Source organism: Rattus norvegicus, chromosome 6, assembly GCF_036323735.1.
Source record: "Rattus norvegicus strain BN/NHsdMcwi chromosome 6, GRCr8, whole genome shotgun sequence".
Taxonomy (NCBI): Eukaryota; Metazoa; Chordata; class Mammalia; order Rodentia; family Muridae; genus Rattus; species Rattus norvegicus.
This window is the reverse complement of record NC_086024.1, coordinates 36,907,415-36,929,774: the sequence shown is the minus strand read 5'-3', so window position 1 is coordinate 36,929,774 and position 22,360 is coordinate 36,907,415. Positions and strand designations below refer to the sequence as shown.

The 22,360-nt window shown below is 52.8% G+C and overlaps 1 protein-coding gene across 3 annotated transcripts in view; it reads right to left on the bottom strand.

Annotated features, from left to right (window-relative positions):
* The window catches only part of Hs1bp3 (HCLS1 binding protein 3), a 30,263-nt gene extending 12,352 nt beyond the window's left edge, over positions 1-17,911 (bottom strand). For 2 of the 3 annotated variants that reach the window (NM_001398778.1, NM_001398779.1), the window contains exons 1-4: positions 17,846-17,911; positions 13,897-14,062; positions 10,071-10,278; positions 7,709-7,928 (exon numbers count right to left, since the gene is read on the bottom strand). In NM_001398778.1, coding sequence (NP_001385707.1) covers positions 7,709-7,928; positions 10,071-10,278; positions 13,897-14,062; positions 17,846-17,877 — 626 coding nt within the window. In that variant the 5' untranslated portion in view covers positions 17,878-17,911. Of the gene's footprint in view, positions 1-7,708; positions 7,929-10,070; positions 10,279-13,850; positions 14,063-17,845 lie in introns of those variants that run through there. The other variant, XM_039113131.2, reaches the window with a different exon arrangement.
* Between the last annotated feature and the right edge of the window lie 4,449 nt (positions 17,912-22,360).

Sequence of the window (22,360 nt, the reverse complement as noted above, 5' to 3'; positions counted from 1 at the left end):
CAGGCTGTGTGAGGTAGGTAGCGGTCCCTGCACGGCCGCAGGCATGTGTAAGCATGTTCATGCTGCTGTACAGACTCTGGTTCTCCTGCTGTGTATCTGACAGGAGCCAGATGTACAGCCGGGCCCTGTTCAGAGCTGGGCGTAGCAAACGCAGGGAGATGTGGCAGCTGCTGCCGACAGTTCCAAAGCTCTGCCTGGCCAAGAAGTGTCTCGCTCCCCGTGGCTCAGGCACTTCTGGTGACAGTGATTGACACCCGAGAGCAGCCTCCTCCTCTGGCCACCCAGGGGCCTTGTGGAGCCATTCCAGATTTATCCACCTCCCGTGGCAACCAGTGACGGCCACCAGCTGCCCTGAGAGCAAGGGAGTAACAGAGAGGGTCTCCAGACACAGCCAGCCCCCACACAGACCACCTTCAAAGCCAGGGCCATGCTTCCCTCACCAAATATGGCAACGGACCTCTTTCCCAATGATGCGACTTTCCTGCTTTGAAAAACGAAGCACTGTCCACATCTTAACCTTAAATTCGGCCGTTTATCTCAATCGTAGGAAATTCTTCGGGTGTTACTGAACAATCTCTCCTGTGTGAGCAGGTGTGAGCATGCCTGTGCAAGCCAAAAGACAACCTCAGCTGTCATTCCCCTGGTACTGGCCACCCTGGGCTTTGACACCAGGCTCTCTAGCTAGCCTGGAACTTAGCAGTAGGCTACGATAGCTGGCCAGTGCACTCCTGGGATCCATCTGTCTCTACAGAGCGCTCCAGTGTCATGGAATAGACTAGAACTTCAGGGAGAGACTGGGTAAACGACGAGCATTAGTATAGTACCTGTGCCTCAAGGAAGTGCAGGCCTGAGCATGGCTTGGCACACCTGGGTTGCCACAGCGCCTCGGAGTCCATTTTCCTCATTTGGTAAGTGGGACTCAGGAGGAAGCCCTACGAAAGCACTCTGCAGCCTGTACACAGATGGCAGTGGGCAAGGCCACTGTCTCATGATGTCCAGCTTATGATTATGGGCCCAACAGGAACACAGGCCTGGTGTGAGGAACCACTCTGGACAGGCCTCACTGCTGTGGATCCCGACAGCAGCGGCCTAAGGCCTAAGCCTCTCCTAGTTTTCTAGAGCCAAGCCGTATGCCGGGGACCAGTACCTCAGTAGCGATTTCCTCTTCTTAGAGTATGGGTGACCCCATTTCATTTTCTCTGTCGTCTACCTACCACATACCACCAGGAGAGCAAGTGGTCTTGCCTGCAGTGGGACAACCCTTTGCCCTGAAGTGAAAATCCAGCTTTGCTCACGATGCAATTATTCCAAGACATATAGTACGTACACGGGGACAAGGGCCATGGGACACGGAGCGGAGCCTGCAGCAAACTACCCCTCTGCAGCCATTGGTCCCCAATGGCCAAGCGTGATCAATACCTGCCGGGTTGCTTAACTGTCACCTTCACTTCCAATTTAGTGGGATCAATCAGAGAAGGCAGGCCAAACACCTCCTTAACAATTCCCTGAGACCCAGAAGTCCTTCTTCTAGGTGGCCATGCTGACAGTCCAACCTTGCCTTCTCTTTTGTCTGCCATCGGGCTTCTCACCCCTCGCCTGTCTGCTTTTGAGCCTCTGGCAAATGCAGGTGCTGGTGGTCGGTTCCACCCCAGCCACTGCAGAATGAGCAAGAAGCCTTCGGGCGCTCTTATTTGAGTAGCTGTTTCCCCCCCTAATCCCCACCAATATCCCACAGAATTCTAGTTGCTGGCTCAGCTGAGGAAGTTGACTGCCTCTGTTGAAGAGCTGTCCATCACCACCCACGGCATCCAAGCTGAGAGCAAGCGGATAAAAATGGAAAAGTCAGGGGGTGGCGGCTGCGCGCACGTGCTGTCAGTCCCAGCATTCGCTCGGGAGGCAGAGGCAGGAGGATCTCCAAGTTCGAGGCCAGCCCAGTCTATAGAGTGAGTTCTAGGACAGCCAGGGTTACACAGCCTTGAGAAACAAGTCAACAAACAAAAAAGCTGAGGAAGTCCAGACTCGACACGGGTAGTGGTCTCAGGTGGGCATGTGGAGAATCTGAAGCACCCATCTGGTCACTGACGCGCTGCTCTCTGGATGCTCTTGCCCTCTTACTAATGTTCCTGAACTCTGTTACCCAGAACTGAGTCCAACCTCTTCCTGAACACAGACTGTCAGGCTACGAGCACTTGACGTTGGGGGCAGCCTCAATCAGGCTGGTAGACATGACCTCTAAGACTCTGCGTCTGAGGAATCAGGTTAAGTAAGTGTTAGTTCCACCAAAGGGCTCAGCCGAGCAAACCCCCTTCTCCTAGAGGAAGAGCTGTGGGAAGCAGGCCAGCCACCTCCACTGTACAGGTGCACTTGGCAGGAGGTGGCCGTCCCCATACACCCATAAGCTATTATCTAGTGCTGGGGTTTGCTTGACAATAGGGGGTGTTGCCTTCTACAGTTCGTTCATCTGATGTGAAAGATACATTACATGAAGGCCTCAGGAGGAACACGAACTAGTTACAACATTTCACGAAGCATTCTCCTTTCTTCCTTTTGGACTCTTGGGTCTAGACCCTTGGGGGCTTTGGTGGGAAATGTAAAAGTTCCTGAAAGGCTAGACGGCCCCCACTGCACCCCATCGAGGGTCCCTTTGCTTCTGAGACCCTAACTGTTTCACGACTGAAGAAACCACAGTTTGGAGTTCAGCAAACTGTCATGGCCTGCTTCGAAGCTGAGATCAGAATGCTGAATCCCTTTGGGGTGATCATACATACTGGACTTCTAGCCCTCCCACTGGCTTTCAATCGATGCCACAAGAGGCCCCAGTCTCTTCCAAAGTCATCGAGGGCCGCTTTACATGGCAACGATCGAGTTTCCACGCCTGTCCAAATGAAGACAATTCTACTTGGGTCTGGTTTTTACATTATGGGTCTGTGTGGGGCTTTCCTTTTGAACCTCTTGAAGACTTTGCTACTTAAATAAAAAGGACAAAAACCACTGTGCTAACCATAGTCCCTGGAGTCCCTTCACTGAGGCTGGGCCAGGAGCAATAAGTACCTGGATGGGAAACACAGCAAACAGTAGAAGATGACTGTGCCCCTTGGTAAGTGTGGCTGAATGCTTTGACTGTGTCTCCCTCACTACTTTGGGGCCAACCATGACATGGGACCTTGGGGGCACTCCTGGAGATCTCCATTATGGTATCTGGTTCTCAGAGAACCTCTTCAGTAAAGACAGGCAGCAGAGAGAGCCAAGGAGAGCAGGGGTGGGAGACTAGCAGGAGACTACAGTCTCCCTTTGCACTGTGGTGGGGCATCTCTCAGACTTCTGCATACTGCAGTGCCTGGACTGCCTTGGTGTTGAGTGTAACCACTGTTCACACACACAGGCTCACTGAGACTCTGGGGTTCCATGCAGGGCTGAGGGGGCCTATGAATCTGCATCCCCACCTGGAACACAGCCCCTAACTGCTCTCCGCTGCAAAGGAGTATCCAGCAGAGGCTTGGTCTCCTGGCTCAAAATCCCTAAGACAGAAGTGACGGAACTGTAATTTACTTAGGCATCCCAGGGTCTCTTGAAGGCAGGAAGGGGCAAGGCTGAAACCACCCCATCCCCACAGCCCCTCCCTGCTTTGGATTCTAGATGCTGGGTTTGCAAATCCAGGAGGACTTAGCAGGGGGTCTATGGGCATTCAAAAACTGAAGGATCATCCCAGAGCAGAAGCTTCATCCAAATACAAAAATCCAAGTATTTTTTTTTTTATGTTCAACACAAGCAGTTGTTTCATGGGAAAAAAACGAAGCAAAATCTACATAAAAATAAAACAGTATCTAAGGAGAGGTCTTCTCCACTTGGGTCCTGGGCTTTCCCTTTCCTTGAGACTCACAGATAGGCAGGGGCAAGAGCCAGCTGTGTCCTGTCACCTGCAAGCGGCCTGGGGTGGAAGAGAGGAGGGACCCTCAACAGGGCAAATGTGTCACCTCCAGGGAGCTTTTATCAGACGGTCCCCGCGCAGCCTTCTGGGACCTTGTTCTGAGGCTATTTTTTAGATGAGAAATTCTATGGAACGACCCCGGACCCGTGAAGCTCCTCACGTTAACTGCCTGCCTGAGGTAGCAAACACGTGAAAGGCACTACAGTGTCCAACAAGGTGAGGCCGGACCGCGCGGTTTACAGTGCCTGGGTCCGAGGGACTGGCTCAAGAGTCTGGAGACAGACCGGTTCCAAACTGTGGAAGCGCAGGCACAAAACGGTCCCTTTGTTAAGGGGGCAGCAGGAGAAGTGAAGGCTCCTGGGAGCTAATCCTTGCTCCTGGGAAGGGACTCTTCACCAATCATTCCCAACGACCGGGGTATTTTTTGAGTCACGTTGAAAAATGTTTCTAGCACGCAAGGCACTGTTTTCTCAGAGCCACATAGACCCCAAAATAGAGTTAAATACAGAAAAGTATGTATGACAGAGAAAGGCGCCCGAGACAGAACATTGATTGGAACGGCAGAGTGTGAAACAGTATGTACGCTATGTCCAGAGTCCAGATGGCCCTGGGACAGGGTCAGGAAAAAAATCCCCAGAAAAGAAGAAGCCATGCTGTTTCAGTGGGCTAGAGGGTGGGCTTTTCTTTGCTTCCTAACAGTATAACGCAGCAGCTGACTTTTCCCTAGTCAGAGGCAGGTTGAAGAGACAAAGGAAAGCCGGGCCAGGCCGACTCCCACTTTGTGCCAACTGCTCCCACCCTCGCAGACGCTCCTGAAGTGGAGCCGGGGCGCCCCCCTGTGGCCACAGCAGTGAATGTCTGAGGCTGAGCACAGGAACGCGGCTCCAGCAGAGGGAGGGAAGGAGGGAAGGAAGGGGGGGGGTGCAGACAGAGAGAGGCGGAGTGGAGTGGGGGGAGATGTGTAGAGGGGTACGGGTAGAGGGAAGAGAGTGGGGGTGGGGAGCACTGCGTGTACAGAGGAGCTGAGGAATCCTGACTACAAACCTCTCCTGGACAAGACTATCCCAAGGGTGAGGTAGGAAACCCTTGTGTTCATGATTGGGAAACCTGACCTCAAGTCTTTGCTCTGTCACGTACCAGATGGCTTTTTTTTTGGCCAACTTGACCCAAACTAGTTTCCTGAGAAGAGAAACCTCAGCTGAGAAAAAGCCTTGATCAGATTGCCTTCATGAAGTCTAACCGGGCATTTTCTTGATTAATGACTGATGAGAGAGACCACAGTCCACAGGGGCTGTGCCACCTTTGGGCAGGTGGGCCTGGGTTGTGGAAGAAACTGAGCAAGCCAGGAGGTGCAGTCCAGTGAGCAGCGTCCCTCCATGGTCTGTGCTTCTGTTCTTGCCTGAAGTGTAAGCCAAGTAAAGCCTTTCTTCCCCGCGTTGCTTTTGCCCATGGCCTTTATCACGTGGTAGAAACCAAACTAGACCACCAGGCCCCGATTCTGCCATTTGGGGCTACAGGAATGAGCTCAAGCCACCGACTCTGAGAGACTCCAGTGTCCGACTACAGAAAACAAAAGCAACGCCAGTATCAGCCTCCCAGGGCTTGGTTTCCCGTGCGTCTCCGGCAAGGTTCCCAGAAAGCCATTTGGCGTGTTACGAATCTTTTCACAAATGAGGCAGGGTAGGAGATGTCGGCACAGAATGCACTCAGCGAGGCTTCCTACACTCGCAAACCTCGCCTGGTCTCATGCAAGGCACATACACATGGGTGTCCTGACGCACAACGCACTCACTGAGGGTCACAGCCAAATTCAGAAGTGCTGTCTCAGAGGTAACATGAGCTCCCGCAAGCAAAGCCCAATTAGCTCAGCTCCTGGCATTGAAAAAGCTCTCGGAAAAAAAAAATTCCTTATTATTCCTGACAGAGCCGATAATACCAACTGGTGTCACATGGGTCCTTAAAAGAAAATCTGGCACGAAGGGGAGTCCTCTTGGTGCTGTGTTCCCAGAATCCAGGAGCCAGGGCCCCCCAAGAGCACAGAGCTCGCTGCAGGTGGTCCTAGGCTGGCTCTCCCAGCTGCTGAGACCTCTGCCCCGCCCCCACCCGCAACTCTGCCACTAGAGTAAGAAATCCAAGGCAGCACTTTGCCAACCCCAAGAGCATTTTCCTACCCAAAAAAGGAGCCACTTTGCTAACTATGTTGTCCAGCCAAAGGCTGGTGCAGCCCCAAAAGCCCATTTCAGCTTGGCACTACTCGGTGGTTACTTAGAAGGACAGACAGCATGAGTTCAAACAATGCCTTATCCTTAACAAAATAAAGCCCAGGCAGGGCCCTAGGGCTGGGTGGGGCGGATAAGGAGTGTGCGTTACAGGCTTCTCCTCACGTCACCCTGGTATCCTTACTGTCTGTCCCTTGGGGACCAGACCCCCCACTGGCTGGTGGGTACTGGGAGGACACTGATTCCTCTGGGCCTACTGCAGCCTCTGTGCCTGGGCAGCTCTGCCCAATGTGAGGCCTCTATGGTGATCTTGAGGTCCCGCAGCCAACGGCTCACATATCATCCTGGAGGCAGGCCCCATGCTGAGTGGTCACCGATTTGGGGGGACTTCGTTTTGTATGCCATTACACTGAACATGCCTCTGTCCACTTCGTTGGAAGCTCTAGATTCAGGAGGCCTCCCTTGTCTGTACGCTGAGGACGGCGGTACATTCCTAAGACCCACTGTCACAGTGTGGAGGAGGGTGCCCTGGCCCGTGGTGGTCTGATTCTGCTGAAAGGCTATGATGACAGCTAATGTTAACATCTACGCATGCTAGACAGTCTTCCCCGGATTGCTCCCTGTAGTAGGTACTGCCAAGAGCCCATTTACTGAGGAAAACTGAAGAAAGAGGCGGACAGCCAGGGAGCGTTGGCTACCGACAGATGGAGCTGGAATCCAGGTCCCAGCAGTAAGCCCCCCAACTCAGTGCCAATCCAGCACCGTGCTCCACCTTCAACTGATGCTTACAAGGCAAGGAACAGATGAGACGCAGTATGGGGAGTCCGGAGTATCATGCTCGGCACAGAAAATATTAGTTGCTCTTTGCTTGAGCCAAGAAGGAAAATCCCAGTATTCTGGGATGGATGAGTAGCCGATTTCTATTAGCCTTCGCAGCCCGTTGCGTCCACCGGAGTGGCTGTGGCAGGAGATGTCTGGTTCTGCATCACCTCCTCCAGCCGGGGTGCCCTGTCCCCATGGCTGCATGGCCAGCACGGGGAGGTCCTTGCTGTCAGCACTCAGGAGCAGCTAGTTGGCGGGATGCCTCAGAGAGGAGTAAAGCAGAGACAGTAGCTAGCTGGTTTGCCTCTTCATGCCTACTGGGGTGGGGTGAGCGTGTGAAGGGGACACTGTCCCACCACTGCAGGCAGCACCTCTTGGTGCTTATACCCATGTTCACAGAGGCCTCCAACTGTCCTGGAGGGTTTGAAAGAAGTCCTGCCTTACAGATGGTGAGGGGCTCGGGGCAAATAAGTCACGGTGCCACTCTGCAAAAAGAAGGCAGGTCCCAACACCAGGAGGCTGGGTCCAGCAGTCTGCACTACCGAGCTATCATGGGGTTAACTCTGGGGAGTTCACCTCAGAGCGGGGGTATAACTAGGGAGGGGTGGGTGATTCTGAGCCCAGCCACACAGACAGGTGATACTGAGGCAGAACAGAGCAAACTCCCTTGAGCACACCAGGTTAACGTCCCACGGCCTAGACCTTTGAGCAATGACATCAGAAGAAGTGGAGATCCTACCGCATGATGCCCAGGGGATCCAGTATCTCCTCCTCCTCCTCCTCTTCTTCCAAGGACTTCTCAACATTCTTGTTGCTCAGGCCCAATGTGGGTGGCTGCACTTCATCCTGTTGCTCAAAGAAGTCAAAAGCCTCATCACTGTCCCCTGGCCGGCTGGCTGTCTCATCCAAGACAGAGGGATCTCGGGTGGCAAAGCCTGTAGCCCCCGGGGACCTGGTGCCTGTGGAAGAAAAGGAAAATGAGGTTCCTGTCTGCTTTCAAGGCCACATCACCACAGCCGCTCGCCTAAGCCAGGTTGAGGCTGAGGGCTTCCTGTAACTTCCTGGGACCAAATTCTGCTCCAGCCCGAGTGGATAGTCTGGGAGAGCACCAGGTGCTGTGCTATCCCACTCTGTGATGCTGGCACTCAGGGAGCCTGCTGTTGCTTGGCCATGGGGAATGTCAGAAGAAGCCTGAGTGTTTTATAAACTTTTCCCAAGGAGACATGCCCAGATAGGGCACCACCTGCAGAACAAAGGGACGACCCCACCCATGTCTAGCTTAATGTGCTGAGTTTAACTGGGGTTACTTATAGGAGCACAGGCTGCTTATAAGTAGTTACACCATGTAAGAAAAGCCTCTCTCCTAACGACTGCTTGTTAACTGCTTGTCTGTCCATCCATCTGCTTATCCACCCCCACCTCTCAATTATCTGCCTGTCCATCCATCCATCCATCCATCCATCCACCCACCCACCCACCTGTCTAGCTACCTATCTATCCATCAATCTATTTGTCTGTCCTTCCATCTGCCCTGTCTGTCCCCTGGGGAGGGGTGGGGCCTTGTGAGCCCCTCCTACCCCCATGAGGGAAGGTTAATGGACCCAATCCTGTATGGTTCACATACAGGTTAAGTGGTCACAGCTTCTAAGAATTCAAGAGGGCAACAGCTGTGTCATTGTGTCATGCCAGAGGAGAAAGGGCCACAGCCCAGAGGTGAAGTGCACCAGCCATTGTACAATGAGGCTGGGCCAGGACTGTCTCTCAGAACATTTTACAGTAGTAAGTCCGGCAATGAACTCTGATGACCTGAGCATACACACACAACTCCGAGAGCCTGCAGACTCCGGGATGAGTGCAGGGAGCATGTGGAAGATCCCAGAATAGACGTGATCGCCCCAGGACAACTGGGCTTACATCAGCTCGACTCAAAGCATGGTTCAGAGACAGGTGTTTGCGATAAGTTAAGTCCAGAAAGGGGAAGCAAGGCCCAGAAATGTCCACAGAGGCTTTGCATCACCACAGCCTCTGAGCACACAGTCCTGTGAGCGCATCTGTCTGTGAAAGGCTGGAACGACTAGCTAGCTCTCCCCAGAGGACAGTTTGAGAAGCATAGGTTTGGACTATTTATTTGCTTATCCTTAAGCAAGCAGCGACTGGTAAATTACCCTTTAAAACAGTCACCTAAAAAATAAAAATCACTCAGCCAGGTGTGGTGGTGCCTTTAATCCCCAGCATGGGAGGCAGAGGCAGGCAGAACCTTGTGTGTTCAAGGCCAGCATGGTCTATGAAGTGAGTTCTAATATAGGCAGGGCTATCTAAGAAACCCTGTTAGTCAGAGCAAAGGTAATGACTGACCAGAAGATGGAGAAGGTGAGGGGGAGATAGAGGTTCCACCCATAGGTGTGGCCTGGCCTCATTGTTCAGGGCATTGAAGGGCAGATGCTCCCCAAGGGGGACTTAGGTAGACAGGAGAGGGGTGGTCCCTGGATCACTACCCCCTGATAATAGGCTCTGTCTGAAGCACTTCATGTGTGTTAGTTCACACTATCCCCCACAATCTCCATCAGAAAAAAAAATGACTTCTCTTATAGAGAACACCAGTAGAAGAGAGAATGGGGGTGGGGAGCTCCCCGGTGCTACACTGAAGAGCATGAGGTCTTCAGTGTTAGGAATAAGGGTGTCATGTCAGATTACACCCATAGTCTCTATGTGGGCCATGGATTGAGCGAGATGCTCACAAGGGACAGGGCCAGAAGAAGCCCAGTGTTCCCAGGCTGACGAGTCTGGCTGGCAGGAGGAGGAGGAGGGATATATGTACCTGTAAGTATCGAAGTGAAGAGAGATATACAATGAGGATGGCAGGAAGGCCATGGTGAGGCCACTCTGTGAATATACAGCTGGCATCCAGAAGGTTAGTCCCTTGAAGGCTGGGTGCCCTGCTCATCATCCAGCCCAGGGGGTTATTGAGACCCAACGCCCTAAACATCCTTGCTAAAGCTACAGGTCATGGAGGGTGTCAATGGGCCTCCCACTGAGTCACAGGGGTGAGGTGGGTTCTGGGATGCAGAGACCTCATGGACATGGGACAACACCTTGGGTACCTAAGAATTCTAGCAGCTCTGGGCTGCCCGCCAACTGGGCATCCTTGGAGACACAGCGTAGAATCTCATCAAACATGGCTCTCCTTTCCCGGATGTCAGACTCCCCGACAAACAGGACCTTCCTAGGCAGTGGGGGCAGGCTGGCTTCTGGGTAACGACTGTACAGTTTCTGGTAAAACTCCTCGATCTCGCTGTATTTTTTGGAGACCTGGAATGAGAGGAGCATGTGGTTTCCTGAGAGAAGAACCAAGGGTGAGAAGCTTCCTCACCCTGACCAGAGAGGCGCCTGGAGTAGGCCTGACTGCTGGCCCTTTGTATACCTCTAGCCTCAATCTCTGGTCCCCAGGGAAGTCTGAGAGTCTCAAAGGAAGGACGCAATGATGGACTGATCTAAGGTATTTCTGCAGGTTCACGTAAAGGACTTTGACACAGGGACCTGAACCCAGCCTGCAAACGGCCATGACCTCCACCTATTCTGGGCTTTCCAAACCTGAGCACAGTGAGTTTGGCCCCTGGCAGGTGTCAGGCCATCTTGTGACAGCACTGTGTGACCTCTTCCCAGCACAGGACAGGTGGGGCCTGCCCTGACAGGCGGCAGAGGTAAGGTTAGCTGGAGCACAGCGTGCATGGGTCCTGCTGCTGCTACCAAGCGGTCCCAAGTGTCCCTTGAGTCTCTGAAGGTTTACTTGGATTGCTGCTACGAGGGATCACATCTGCCTCTTTACTAAGCTCCCCACCTCCCCACGGCTCAGTGAGCATGGGTTCATATACTATACTCTTGCTATGCGTTTGTTGACACAGGAATCCCCAGCTGGCTCCGGGCCCCCACGCAGGGAGCAGCCATAGCCCCGTGGGTTTGGTGGTGCCATTGCTGGTATCTGTTCAATCCACATGAGCTCAGACAAAAGTCACTTGCCTTATGTCACAGCCTTCACCAACACCCTCGATTTAACCTCAGCCCTCAACTCCTTGATGCTTCCCTGGAGGCCAGGTCCGTCTCCCCAGGAAATGAGTGGCAACGTTGAGGATGAAGGCATGGAGGACCTGCTCCTCCAGGCCTGGCTGCACCACCTTAAGTATGTATGTAGGCTAGTGTGTGGCTGGGCTGCGGGTGTCCCCATCATTTGGGGCTCAGAAAGGCACGGTGGTTAACTGACAGGTAGGGGGCCACATTTCAATAAGCAGCACACCACCCAGTGTTAGGTGTTAGACTCCGGGGATGGTCGTGTAGTGGCGGTGGGGGTGGAACCTCAGAACCCTCCAAGTGGGGATTCCCCTGGGGTAAGAAACTGCTGCCCATAGCTGAGCACAAGAGCCTGGTTCTAGAACCTTCCTGGAAATGAACCCCCAGGGAAAGGGTAAGGAAGATCCCCAGTGCACTAGCTAGTTGCTCAGGCTGGATCAAGCCACTGCGCCTGGCCATGGTGAGGGACGAGCGCCCCCTGCTGGCCTAACTGCACCACGAAGGCTCAGGCCACAGACCCACAAACCAGGCAGTGTGAGGGGCAGGGAGGGAGCTTTAAGCCCAGGTTTCTAGTACCATCCAGGGTTATCAGCTACTTGTGTTCTAGCTAGAATCTCAGGCCACAGCCAGCAAACGTGATAAGGACAACAGGGAGCTGAAATGGAAACACAAAAGTACCCAGTGGCTCTGTGTGGCGGGCAGTGCGGAGCACGGAGCCAACATGAGCTGCCTCTGTCCTCTGATACGTACGTACATACATCATACATACATACATACATACATACATACATACATACATACATGCATACATACATACATACCTCTGCGTGTCTGCCAGACCTCAGGCATAATGCTCCTCCCTGGGGGCTGGCTTACCTCATGGCTAGCAACTAAAAGCTTGCTTTTATTAAAACGTATATATCCTTCTAAGTGATAGACACAAAATGCTTACTAATTCTTTTAGCGAACTTGTCAAAATCTAGGGGGATTACAGACCTGGGAGCATAACTCTGGCCTACACCCCTAGATACCGCCATGTTTGTGGGGGAGCAAATGAGTTGTCCTTTGCCCTCTCAGGTGTGCGCACCCACACTCTGTATGCTTTCCACATTGCATGGGCATCACTGTTTGGGACAAGGCATCACTAATGTGGCATGTGGCAGTGTCACAGATGACCTTTCATTCACGCCACCTGACATCCAGCCTTTTTTTTTTTTTTCCGGAGCTGGGGACCGAACCCAGGGCCTTGCGCTTGCTAGGCAAGCGCTCTACCACTGAGCTAAATCCCCACCCCCCTCCAGCCTTTTGTACAGGATGGAACAGGCTGGGATGGACCCCAAGGATGCTGCTTCTCCTTCAGGCCCCAGAACCACGCCGCGCCCCCTTTTCCCTGCTCCTGAGTCTGAACACACAGGTGTACCTGAGCTCAGGCCAGACCACCAGGAGCTGCCCCTCAGAACAAGATCCACTCTAGAACACAGCAGGCCCAGAACCATGGGCCAGGGACCACCTGGGTTCAATCAAGAGTTGGTCTAAGGTCTAAGGAACAATCAGACGAAACCCGGCACTGTGGGGAGTGATCTGTGAGACATATCTTTTTAGAATTCCGTCCCTTACTGTCACGGAGCTGTACACTCATCGCTCTCCTTTTGTTTGGGCTGCCTGCAGGTGCTGAACCAACGTGCAGCAGGGGCTCCCTTGGGGCACTAAAGGACTCTGGTTCATTTTTCCGTATCCTAAGATCCCAAGACCGGTCCTTCCTGCTCACCAGATCTGCATCCCTTCCATAAGAGACCAAAGGGTAAATAGATGTGTGAACCCATCCTTCCTTTTAGTTGAAATTCTGTTTCCTGAGCTTCCTTTCCTTCAATCACCCAGCCTTCCCTTCTGCCCTGATGGTCGGCCCCACTGTTGTTGGCACTGCTGGTGCTTCCAAGACTTCCTCTCCTCAGCTCTTCTCCTGACTCTCCACCTCTGCTCTCTGGGTAGCTTCACCCACTCCCAGCTCTTAACATGGCCTCTAAGCTGATATCTAGATACCTAGGACTCAGGCCTGGCCCACTCCTATGCTGGACTTCCTGTGTCCACCCAGTGGGTGAACGCTGCACTCTCACACTGGCTCCTTGCCGGTGTGGTTGATCTTGGCCATCTGCACACTGTAAGCCTCTCCTTCTCTCCTTGCCTCTTATCCTATTGTTTGTGCTGGCTCCCAGCATGGAGGACAACTGTTATCCTCAGAGCCGGTGTCTCTTGGTCCTGATACTTTGATGCCATGCTCTAGTTAAAGGCAGACAGGACCATCGCTTCCCTGCTTAAAACTACATGGCCGCAAGTCAAGTCCAGGTACAACCTGAGTCCCGCATGTCATCCCAACCCCCGTGTCCTCCTCTGGGCCAGTCTTCCCTCCTTCCCTGCAGCTTTACATCATCTATTCTTTTGAGACAGGGCTTCTCCATATAGCCCTGGCTGTTCTGAAACTCACTCTGCAGACCAGGCTAGCCCTGAATTCTAAAGACCCGCCTCCCTCTGACTCCCGAGTGTGCCAGCACCATCCAAGCAACACCATCTACTCTTTAAACCATTGTCCTGCCTTTACCTTTTCCAAGAGGGTGCCAGCATCTTCTCTCCAAGGTGTGTTAAGTTGTTCCTTCTACACATTCCCAGGCTCCAACGTGCCTGGGTCACCATCTATGCTGCTTTACAAGTCTGCCTTGCTGTGGTCTCCTCTGGCATTTCTGTTATCCTACAGTCTAGCACTCTAGACCCTGGACGCGTGTTGTATAGAGAAGTGTCAGCACTCTGAGGGGCAGACATACCTGCCTGGGCACCCTCAGAGCATCATGGTTAGGGCTCCCTGCTCACCAAGAACTGGACGACATCCTCGGGCCGGTGCTTGGCTGACTTGAACACAGCCAACCGGGTCACCACCAGGATCTGGTACTCCACATGGCCTGACATCATCTTACCCCGCACCTCCTGGTGCTGTGGTACAGTCAGGTCGAGGCCCGTGTGCGCATTCTGAACTTGCCTGTAAAGCAAAGGAAGGCGGGTCAAGATCAAGTATAAGTAAGCAGGCTTCGCCAATGAGGGGCAGGCAGGAAGGAGGTCAGTGGGACCCGGTCACCAGGTCATTCAGCTGTGTGTTCTTCTCAGTCTGTCCTTACATTCTGAGGGTATGTAGACCAAGAGAGAAGCCTCAGTCTGTGAAGACAGAGCAGGTTGAAGCCTTCTAGGGAATCTGGACAGACGTACTTCCTCAGTTCTGAAGAAGGCAAGGTTCAGTAGAGCAGGCCCAGCCAGGCCCGATGGTCCTGTCTGCCTTTAACCAGAGCGTCTAGTGGCAGCTTGGAATGACATCTAAGGTTGCAAGGAAACAGTGACTTCCTCCTCTGGATACCCTTAAGGAACAGATACCTGTGTCTGAGTATAGTTAGAACATTCTCTCTGGGCTGCAAGGATCTGCTGGCTAGCTTAGTGCTCTCCGAGAGCTGGGAGTGCCTACCAGAGCCCATGTTTTTAATGCAAACACACACACACACACACACACACACACACACACACTCATGCCTGAGAACAAGGCTATCAGGCTGTCACACTGGGACAGCATACTAAAAGCATGAAATATGCAATGTGTGTGTGTATGTGTGTGTGTCCAGCGACTGTACAGACCTGTACTCTCATCCCATGTGAGGTGCATCTGTAAGCATGGATCCCTCTGCAGACTTGAGCTGACTGCCTCTGGAGAAGCATTCCAAAGGCATCCAGAGCAGACACAGGCTGCAAGATGAGACACACTACGCTAGGTCACTTCCTTTTTAAATGTTATGTGTATAGGAGTTTTGTCTGCACGAATATCCATGTACCACATGTATGCAGTCTCCTCAGAGGTCAGAAGAGGGCATTGGATCCCTCAGGGACTGGAGTTACAGACAGCTGTGAGCTGCCATGTGGGTGCTGGGAACTGAACTCAAGCTCTTTGGAAGGACAGCCAGTGAGTGCGCTCAACCACTGAGTCCCGAGCCAGGCCACTTCTTTACCAATGGCCAAGTGACAGTGTTCTCTGTCTGAGGCTGAAGACCGCGTGCTACCATCACAAGGACAAGAAGTAGCATGGGGGGAAGAGGCTCAGGCATGGAGGAAGCAGCTGGCACTCCCAGTAGGTGGGTAAATTACTTCAACTGCTCAGTGCCACCTATAGGAACAGGAAGTAGCTTATGTTTGCTGTCAGAGTTCCAGGGAGCCATCCCAGGCAGCCTTGGCTGGCTGTGAGAGGGAAATGAGGCACCTTTTCTTTGGGATGGTTGGGGCAATGAAGCTGAGGTAGTGGGAAGTGGTAACACGGAAGGCTGCTCACCCTGAACGGCAGAAGATGGGAGAGGACCGTCAAGCCCCACTTGGAACCGCCCATGGAGGTTTCCCACAGACAACCACACCAGGAACTGAACTCATATCCCTGTCCTTAGAGCCTCTGTATCGTTTCTTCCAGCTGAGTGTACTGTGCAAGCAGCTCTCCATGTCACGTGTGGCTCCCCTGCCTTCGTGCCTAGGGCCCAGCTGAGTTTTTTTTTTTCCCGCCCCCCTACCCCCGGAGCTGGGGACCGAACCCAGGGCCTTGCGTTTCCTAGGTAAGCGCTCTACCACTGAGCTAAATCCCCAGCCCCCAGCTGAGTTTTAAAAGCCCTGTTCCTCAGCTCCTCTGCTCCTGTGCCTGGACACAATTATACTTCCTGTCTCTCCTGGATTGGCAAAACTATGCTCCCCTGTCCTTCCCTGAAACTCCTGACTTCTGACTTTTAGGGGAGAGCAGTAAGCCTGGGGTGGTCACTACTCCTTCATCCAGACAAGAAGTGGTCCCTAGACAGTGTGAGCACCACTCTGGAACTTTCAAGAAAGATCCACTTGGGTCACCGAACCGGAAGCCTGAGACCATAAATATCTCAAGCCTTGCAAGCTACCTCATCTCAGTTCAACTAGAGAAGCAGCTACAGCCGACACCCCTGCCCGGTCTGGGTGTGTTCTTGTCCAACTGGAATCACAAAAGCAAGCAGTTGGCAGGATATGGCTCATAGGCACAGCACACTGTGTCCTAAACCAAGCGGTTCCGTCAGGATGTGGCTATAGGTCCCTTATGGATCCTATTAACCCTGTTCCCATGGCTCAGCCCGATCTGGCTCACATTGCCCTCCAGTGACCTCACCCTGACTCAAGGCCTTCCTTGGCATCCCGAGCCCAGGGCGGCCCAATTCCTACCTGTGGTCCAGACTCTTCCCTACAAACCCTCCTGCCTCTTACTTACCCAGCACCTCCACTTGACTGTCAATCGAGTTTTAAAGCAAACCCATCTGAACAAATGCCGAGTTCCCTGCTCCACCAGCTCCCCGACACACTCAGAATGAAACCTCGTGGCCTTTCTTGATGGCAGGTGTCTCCAGGCCACCTCACACTTTCCATGCTCCCTCCACTTGAGCACGCTGGCCTTTGGACTGTGGCTTTTCTGCTGAGCACACACCACAAGATCTCCTTTCTACAGTTCTTTCCACTGGGGGACGTCTTCCCTTGACCATGAGGTATAACACTCACGCGGTCACCTGACCACTCTCCTCATCATTCATGGCATTTACTACCCTGACAAAGCTTGCATTTTCCTACTCCCGACCTGTTCCCACCAATGCCTCACTACTGTATCCTAGAACCTGGACCTGCATCTAGCACAGAAGGAGTCCCTGAGAAAACACCCTCTGGGTGGATGCATGCAGGAAGCCCGGAGCTGCCTAGCAGGAGGACGCTGGAAACACCGTCTGATCCTGGGGGCAGGGCCACCTCTGCTTACTTATGGGGCAGCGCTCCTCAAAGGCACTACTGGAGTGGAGTGGTGGGCAGTGCATGGCTCGTCCGCCCTCACTGTGTCACTCACTCTGCAGCAGCACACTATGCCTGTTAACGCCCGAGGGCATGCTAGCACCAAGGGATGCCAACACTACCCTTCCTAGCACCAAATTCACAGTCGTGGGTGTGCTGGCTGTGGCTCACAGGGACATTTACTGCGCCTGTGCTTCTAGCTATTTAGATGGAGCCTCTTTCTACAGGAAGGGGAACTGAGGCTCAGTGAAAGGGAACAACTCACAGAGCCACAGGGGCATCTCTTTTAATGGGGATGCGCCTTGCGGCCTCACTTACCACACCAAGGGGAGCGAGCCGCTTTCAACATCAGGGCTTATGTACAGAATCATACTTTTCTAAACAGGGAGCTGGGCGTAGAAATGAACGTGTGTTGGGTAAGCATCCGTTTGCCATCTCGGCTACCGTTTGTATGGGTCGGGTGGGGCGGAGTATACGAATTTCTTTGAAGTTCACCATTTCAGAGTTACTTAAAAATCGGGGAAAGAGAGGAAAGAGTAGGACATCCACCCTGCCCCCAAGCCTTCCCCCCCACCCCCTTGCAGCACCAGTCACTTTGGTGCGGGTATCCTCTGCAGGGAACAGCTTGTTTCATTCACCTCGTCCCTGGTGCTTAGCTTCGGGCTGTTCACACAGCTAGCACAGAAACGTTTGGGGGACCGGAAGATATGATCCCGAAGTACGCAGGGACAGGGAGCTGGGCCGCGTCCCAGCCAGAGCTATCCTGACAATCCCAGGACTTCCTGGAGTCTTGGGCGAGTGCTTGATCCTTTAGGGGGCCTCAGTTTCCTCGTCTGTGAAACGGGGACTCTTGACGGCGCACCACCACTCCCGCAGGAGAGTGTGCGGTGCAGCGGGATAAACCGCCAGCTGCTGGGATGTCTGGAAAGTGCGGGATGGGGGTCTGGCTCACCTGGAGGTGACGAGCACCGCCGGGGACTGCATATCGGCTGCGGTCTGGCGGACGGTCACGGGATCTGGCGTCCTGGGCGTCGCTGCGTCCCTGCCCCGCCCCGCTCCGGCGCAGCGCCACCTCCCCAGCCCTTGCCCGCCCCCTGGTGGCAGCAGCTGTGCACATCTCAGTGTCTGTGGTCTCGGAGGGGGCTTGTGCAGCTCAACCCTCCCTAGGTCCCCCCATAGCCACCTCCTAAGCCTGGCACCTCATGCCATTTAATCCTACTACATGCTTAACCTCTAAGGCTACAGGAATCCAGCCGCTAGTTTTCGGGCTTCTCTCCTATGGCTAGCTACAAAAGCACTCTCTCCTCTCCCTGGGGCCATTTTCACTTATGCAGCCAATCATTCAGGCAAAAGGAGTTTTCCCCTTTGGGACTCTGTCCCTTCGGGCTTGGGGGCTGTGCATTGAACACAACAAACCTCAGGCCTCTCTTTGTGGCTCTTCTCCTAAGGTTTCTTGTCCCCTCCATCATCTGCTCACTCGCGGGTCCTCCCCTTCCCTCCATCCCCTCCCTGCGTCCTGTTCCCCCCCCCGCCCCCACCCCAACTCCCCCGCGCCTCTCATACCTGTACTGTTAGCCTGACTTGCTTTTCGTTGAGGCCTTGGACATTTTCCTCTGCATGTCTCTGACTGAATGGATCCACTGGGAATAGACTCACATCTCTATCCCACAATAATGAGAGTGGCAGTACCTGCTGTTGGCTGTCTCCTGCCAGTGGCCCAGGAGACTGGAACCAGAGCCAAGTGACAGGTACAAACTGCTGTCCCTTGCTCTCTCCAGTGATAAGTAGCTACAGGTGCTGGGCCACACCAGAAATACCAAGGGGACATATTATGTTCCCTCCTTTAGTGTGTGTGTGTGTGTGTGTGTGTGTGTGTGTGTGTACGTGCACACACGTGCGTGCCCACCATGGGCATGTATAGAGGTCAGAAGACAGCGCTGTGGAGTCCATTCTCTCCTTTCATCTTTACACGGGTTATGGGGGTTGAAATGTGGAGGTCAGGTTTGCATGACGTTATTTTAACTGTGGAGTCAGGCTCCATGGCCATGCTCTCTCAGGAGGCAGCATCTCAGCCCACTCAAACCCTATGTGCTTCAGTGAAGTAATTCCACAGTTAATTTTAAAAGTTGGAAAAATGACTTCAAACTTTGCCTCTTGAAACATATATATTCATGCACTTTGTTGTCAGTGTTTGGGATTTTTTTTAGAGGCAAGCTAACAATAACGTTTTAAATTATTATTATTATTACCATCACCATCATCATCACCACCACCACCACCATCACCATCATCATCACCACCACCACCACCACCATCATCATCAGTGCGTGTGCGTGTGTGTGTGTGTGTGTGTGTGTGTGTGTGTGTGTGTGTGTGTGTGTGTGCAGTTAACCCTGCACTTGTTAGATCAAGGACAACTTTCAGGAGTTGGTTTTCTCCTCCCACCATGGTTCTGGGGTGAAGATAGAAGGCTTGTGTAGAACATGTTTTTACTCACTGAGCCACCTCATAGGCATTAACACAGAGATTTAATGTACCCTCCCTCCTGTCCCATCCTAACCCCTCTCTCCTTCTTCCACCCTTCTCCTCCTCCTCCTCCTCCCTCTCCTCCTCCCTCTCCTCCTCCCTCTACTCCTCCTCCTCCTCCTCCTCCTCCTCCTCCTCCTCCTCCTCCTCCTCCTCTTTTTCCTCCATTGCAGAACGAAGTGGAGTCAGAAAGGGCTTTGTGAAGGAGCCCTTGTTTCTAGAGAAACAAGATTTGGTAAACTAGGAATATCGTGTTGCAGTTCCAGAGACAAGGAAGGCATCAGTAGGGTCTAAGGAGAGGAGGGAAGCAGGAGTCAGGGCATGAAGTCCTCAGTGGGTTTGAACTTAGGACTTTGCGCTGACGTTGGCCAGCAGAGAACTGTGCACAAAGGAACATCCTGGAGACCCAAGATGCACCCAGTGGTGTGGAGATGCATAGACTGTCGAGGAGTCCAGAATGGGGGAAACAGGGAAGGCTGCTGAAGTGCAGGCGTGAGAATGCCAGGAGATGGGGATTTGCGTGAACATGAGCAGACGAGTCAGACGCTGCTGTGTGGCTGAGCTGCAGTTCCCTTAATTTTCTGTGCTTGCCTGCCACACACGAGGGCCTGAGTTTCATGCCAGTACTGTGTAAATCCATGGCCATGAGCCCGGCGGCACTCGGGAGGTCTGAAGGAAGGAGAAGCTGAAGTTCAAGGTTGTCTTCCATTCCACAGCCAGTTTGAGACCAAGTCAGCCTGAGGGCACAGGAGACCTTGTCCTCTCTCTCTCTCTCTCTCTCTCTCTCTCTCTCTCTCTCTCTCTCTGTGTGTGTGTGTGTGTGTGTGTGTGTGTGTGTGTGTGTGTGTGTAGAAATTTAAAAAAGACGCTGCTATGGTTTGGCTCATGTGAGTGGCTAGATGATGGACTCTTTTGTGGCTAGACATTTGGAGGAGCCTGGGGTGGTAAAATGAGTCTGTTTTAGACAAGAAAGGTTTCAGGATGTTGGATAAAGGGTCCGTGAATCTATGCTCAGGACCTGGGGAGGTGAGATTTGGATGTGGGGTCCTAGGTGGAAAGGAGATAGTCTTTCCAGGTGACACCTCCCCCCGTCACTAGAATCCCAAAGGGATATTTTGAGGAGGTCTAGGAAAGTAGAGACCGTAATGGGGACTTGCCATGAGACCCCAGGCTGTTAGCATGACTGTCACCAATATCTTTTGAGCTAATGAGCTGGGCTTTCTGGTGACTTGAGCTTGTCCTGTGCACTACAGGAAATTCAGTGCACCTGGTGCCTGTCAAGAGTACCCCAGGATTCTTGTGGAAGTGACCCGCTTCCTTGATAGCAATCCCATTTTCTGCTTCCATGGGTCCCACAGGCTCCAGTGCATAATTGTGTATAGCACCTGGAATGTTGGGATCTGAATCTGATATTGTGTGCTTCCTGCTGAGGTCCACGGCTAAGGCCGTGGTAACAGAGACCATGCTATGCAAGATTTTCTTCTCTCCCGTCTCAAGCCGAGGAGGACCCTCCATGTGTGCTTCCTTCAGAGGGAGTCAGGCCTCCAGGGTTGTACAGAGAGTGAGGGACACTCAGAGTCTGCAGGGGGATGTCTAAATGCTGACCTAGTATCCTGGCATCCCCTTTGTTTCTAGCGGGATGGGTAGTCTGAGGACCTGCTCATTTTCTCTGTCCATTAACCGATGCTCCAGGAGTCCGTCGGCTCAACTCCAGGTGGTAAAGTGGGAGGGACTCCCACCTTGCTGGTCATCCAGCCAATGTTCACCGACACAGCTCAGGCCTGGGGCTGCAGAAGTTGACTTGGTTTTGTCCAGTGGTGTTCACTGACCACTTGAGGATGCTTGGAGATTTCAATGAGAATGCAGGCTCTGGGGACATGAGGACAACTTGGAGATGGGGAACACGAGTAACCGCTTGGAATAGGGAGCAGTGTACAAAGAACTCTTCCAGGAGGAGTTGGTACCATATCTAAGAAATGAAAAAGTGAATGTTCTTGTTGAGCTTTCTCTGTGAAGAAATGTGTCTAACAGAACCACAGCTGAGAGCGGCCAAAGCAATGGAGTGAGACAAATGCATGGCAGGTGATGGAGGTCGGAAACCACCAGTTGTGCTTTGACTGTCACCTTCCCTTGTGGCTCAAAGGGGCGATGTGGCTTACTTCTGTAATACATATCGAAGCCTCTGCTGCTCTTTCAGAGGACCTGAGTTCTATTCCCAACACTCACAGAAGATAGTCCACAACTGCCTGCAAGTCCAGCTCCAGAGGAATTGATGCTCTCTGAGCTCTTCTGGCTTTAGCAGACAGACAGACAGACAGACAGACACACAGACACACAGACACACACACACAGACACACACATACAGAGAGAGAGAGAGAGAGAGAGTATAGTCACACAAACACAAATAAAAACTAAACTTTTTTTGGCTTTTTGAGACAGTTTTTTTCCCCTGTGTAGCCATGGCTGTCCTAGATCTTGCTTTGTAGACCATACTGGCCTCGAACTCACAGAGAACCTGCCTGTCTCTGCAAAGGGGGGCACCACCATCCCCATCTCTAAAAATAAGTCATAAAAAAAAGTCCTGGGAGGGGTGTTGTATCACCAGGAGAAAACTCCTGTCTTCTTCTACCCAAAAAGAGTCTCAATGTTGGAGACAAAGACAGCCATCTTGTGAGTGTGAGACCCAAACATGAGTTTGGAGCCAACGTGTTCAGGATGGAAGATCCTGAGAGCTGATGGAACATGGTTCCCAAAGCAGAGGAGTCAGATGGTGTGCGTTATATGGAAGAATTCACAATCCTGAGAGGAGAGAGAGAGGTAGGGGAAGGAGGAGGAGGAGGAGGAGGTGGAGGAGGAGGAGGAGGAGGAGGAGGAGGAGGTGGAGGAGGAGGTGGAGGAGGAGAAGGAGGAGGAGGTGGAGGAGGAGGAGGTGGAGGAGGA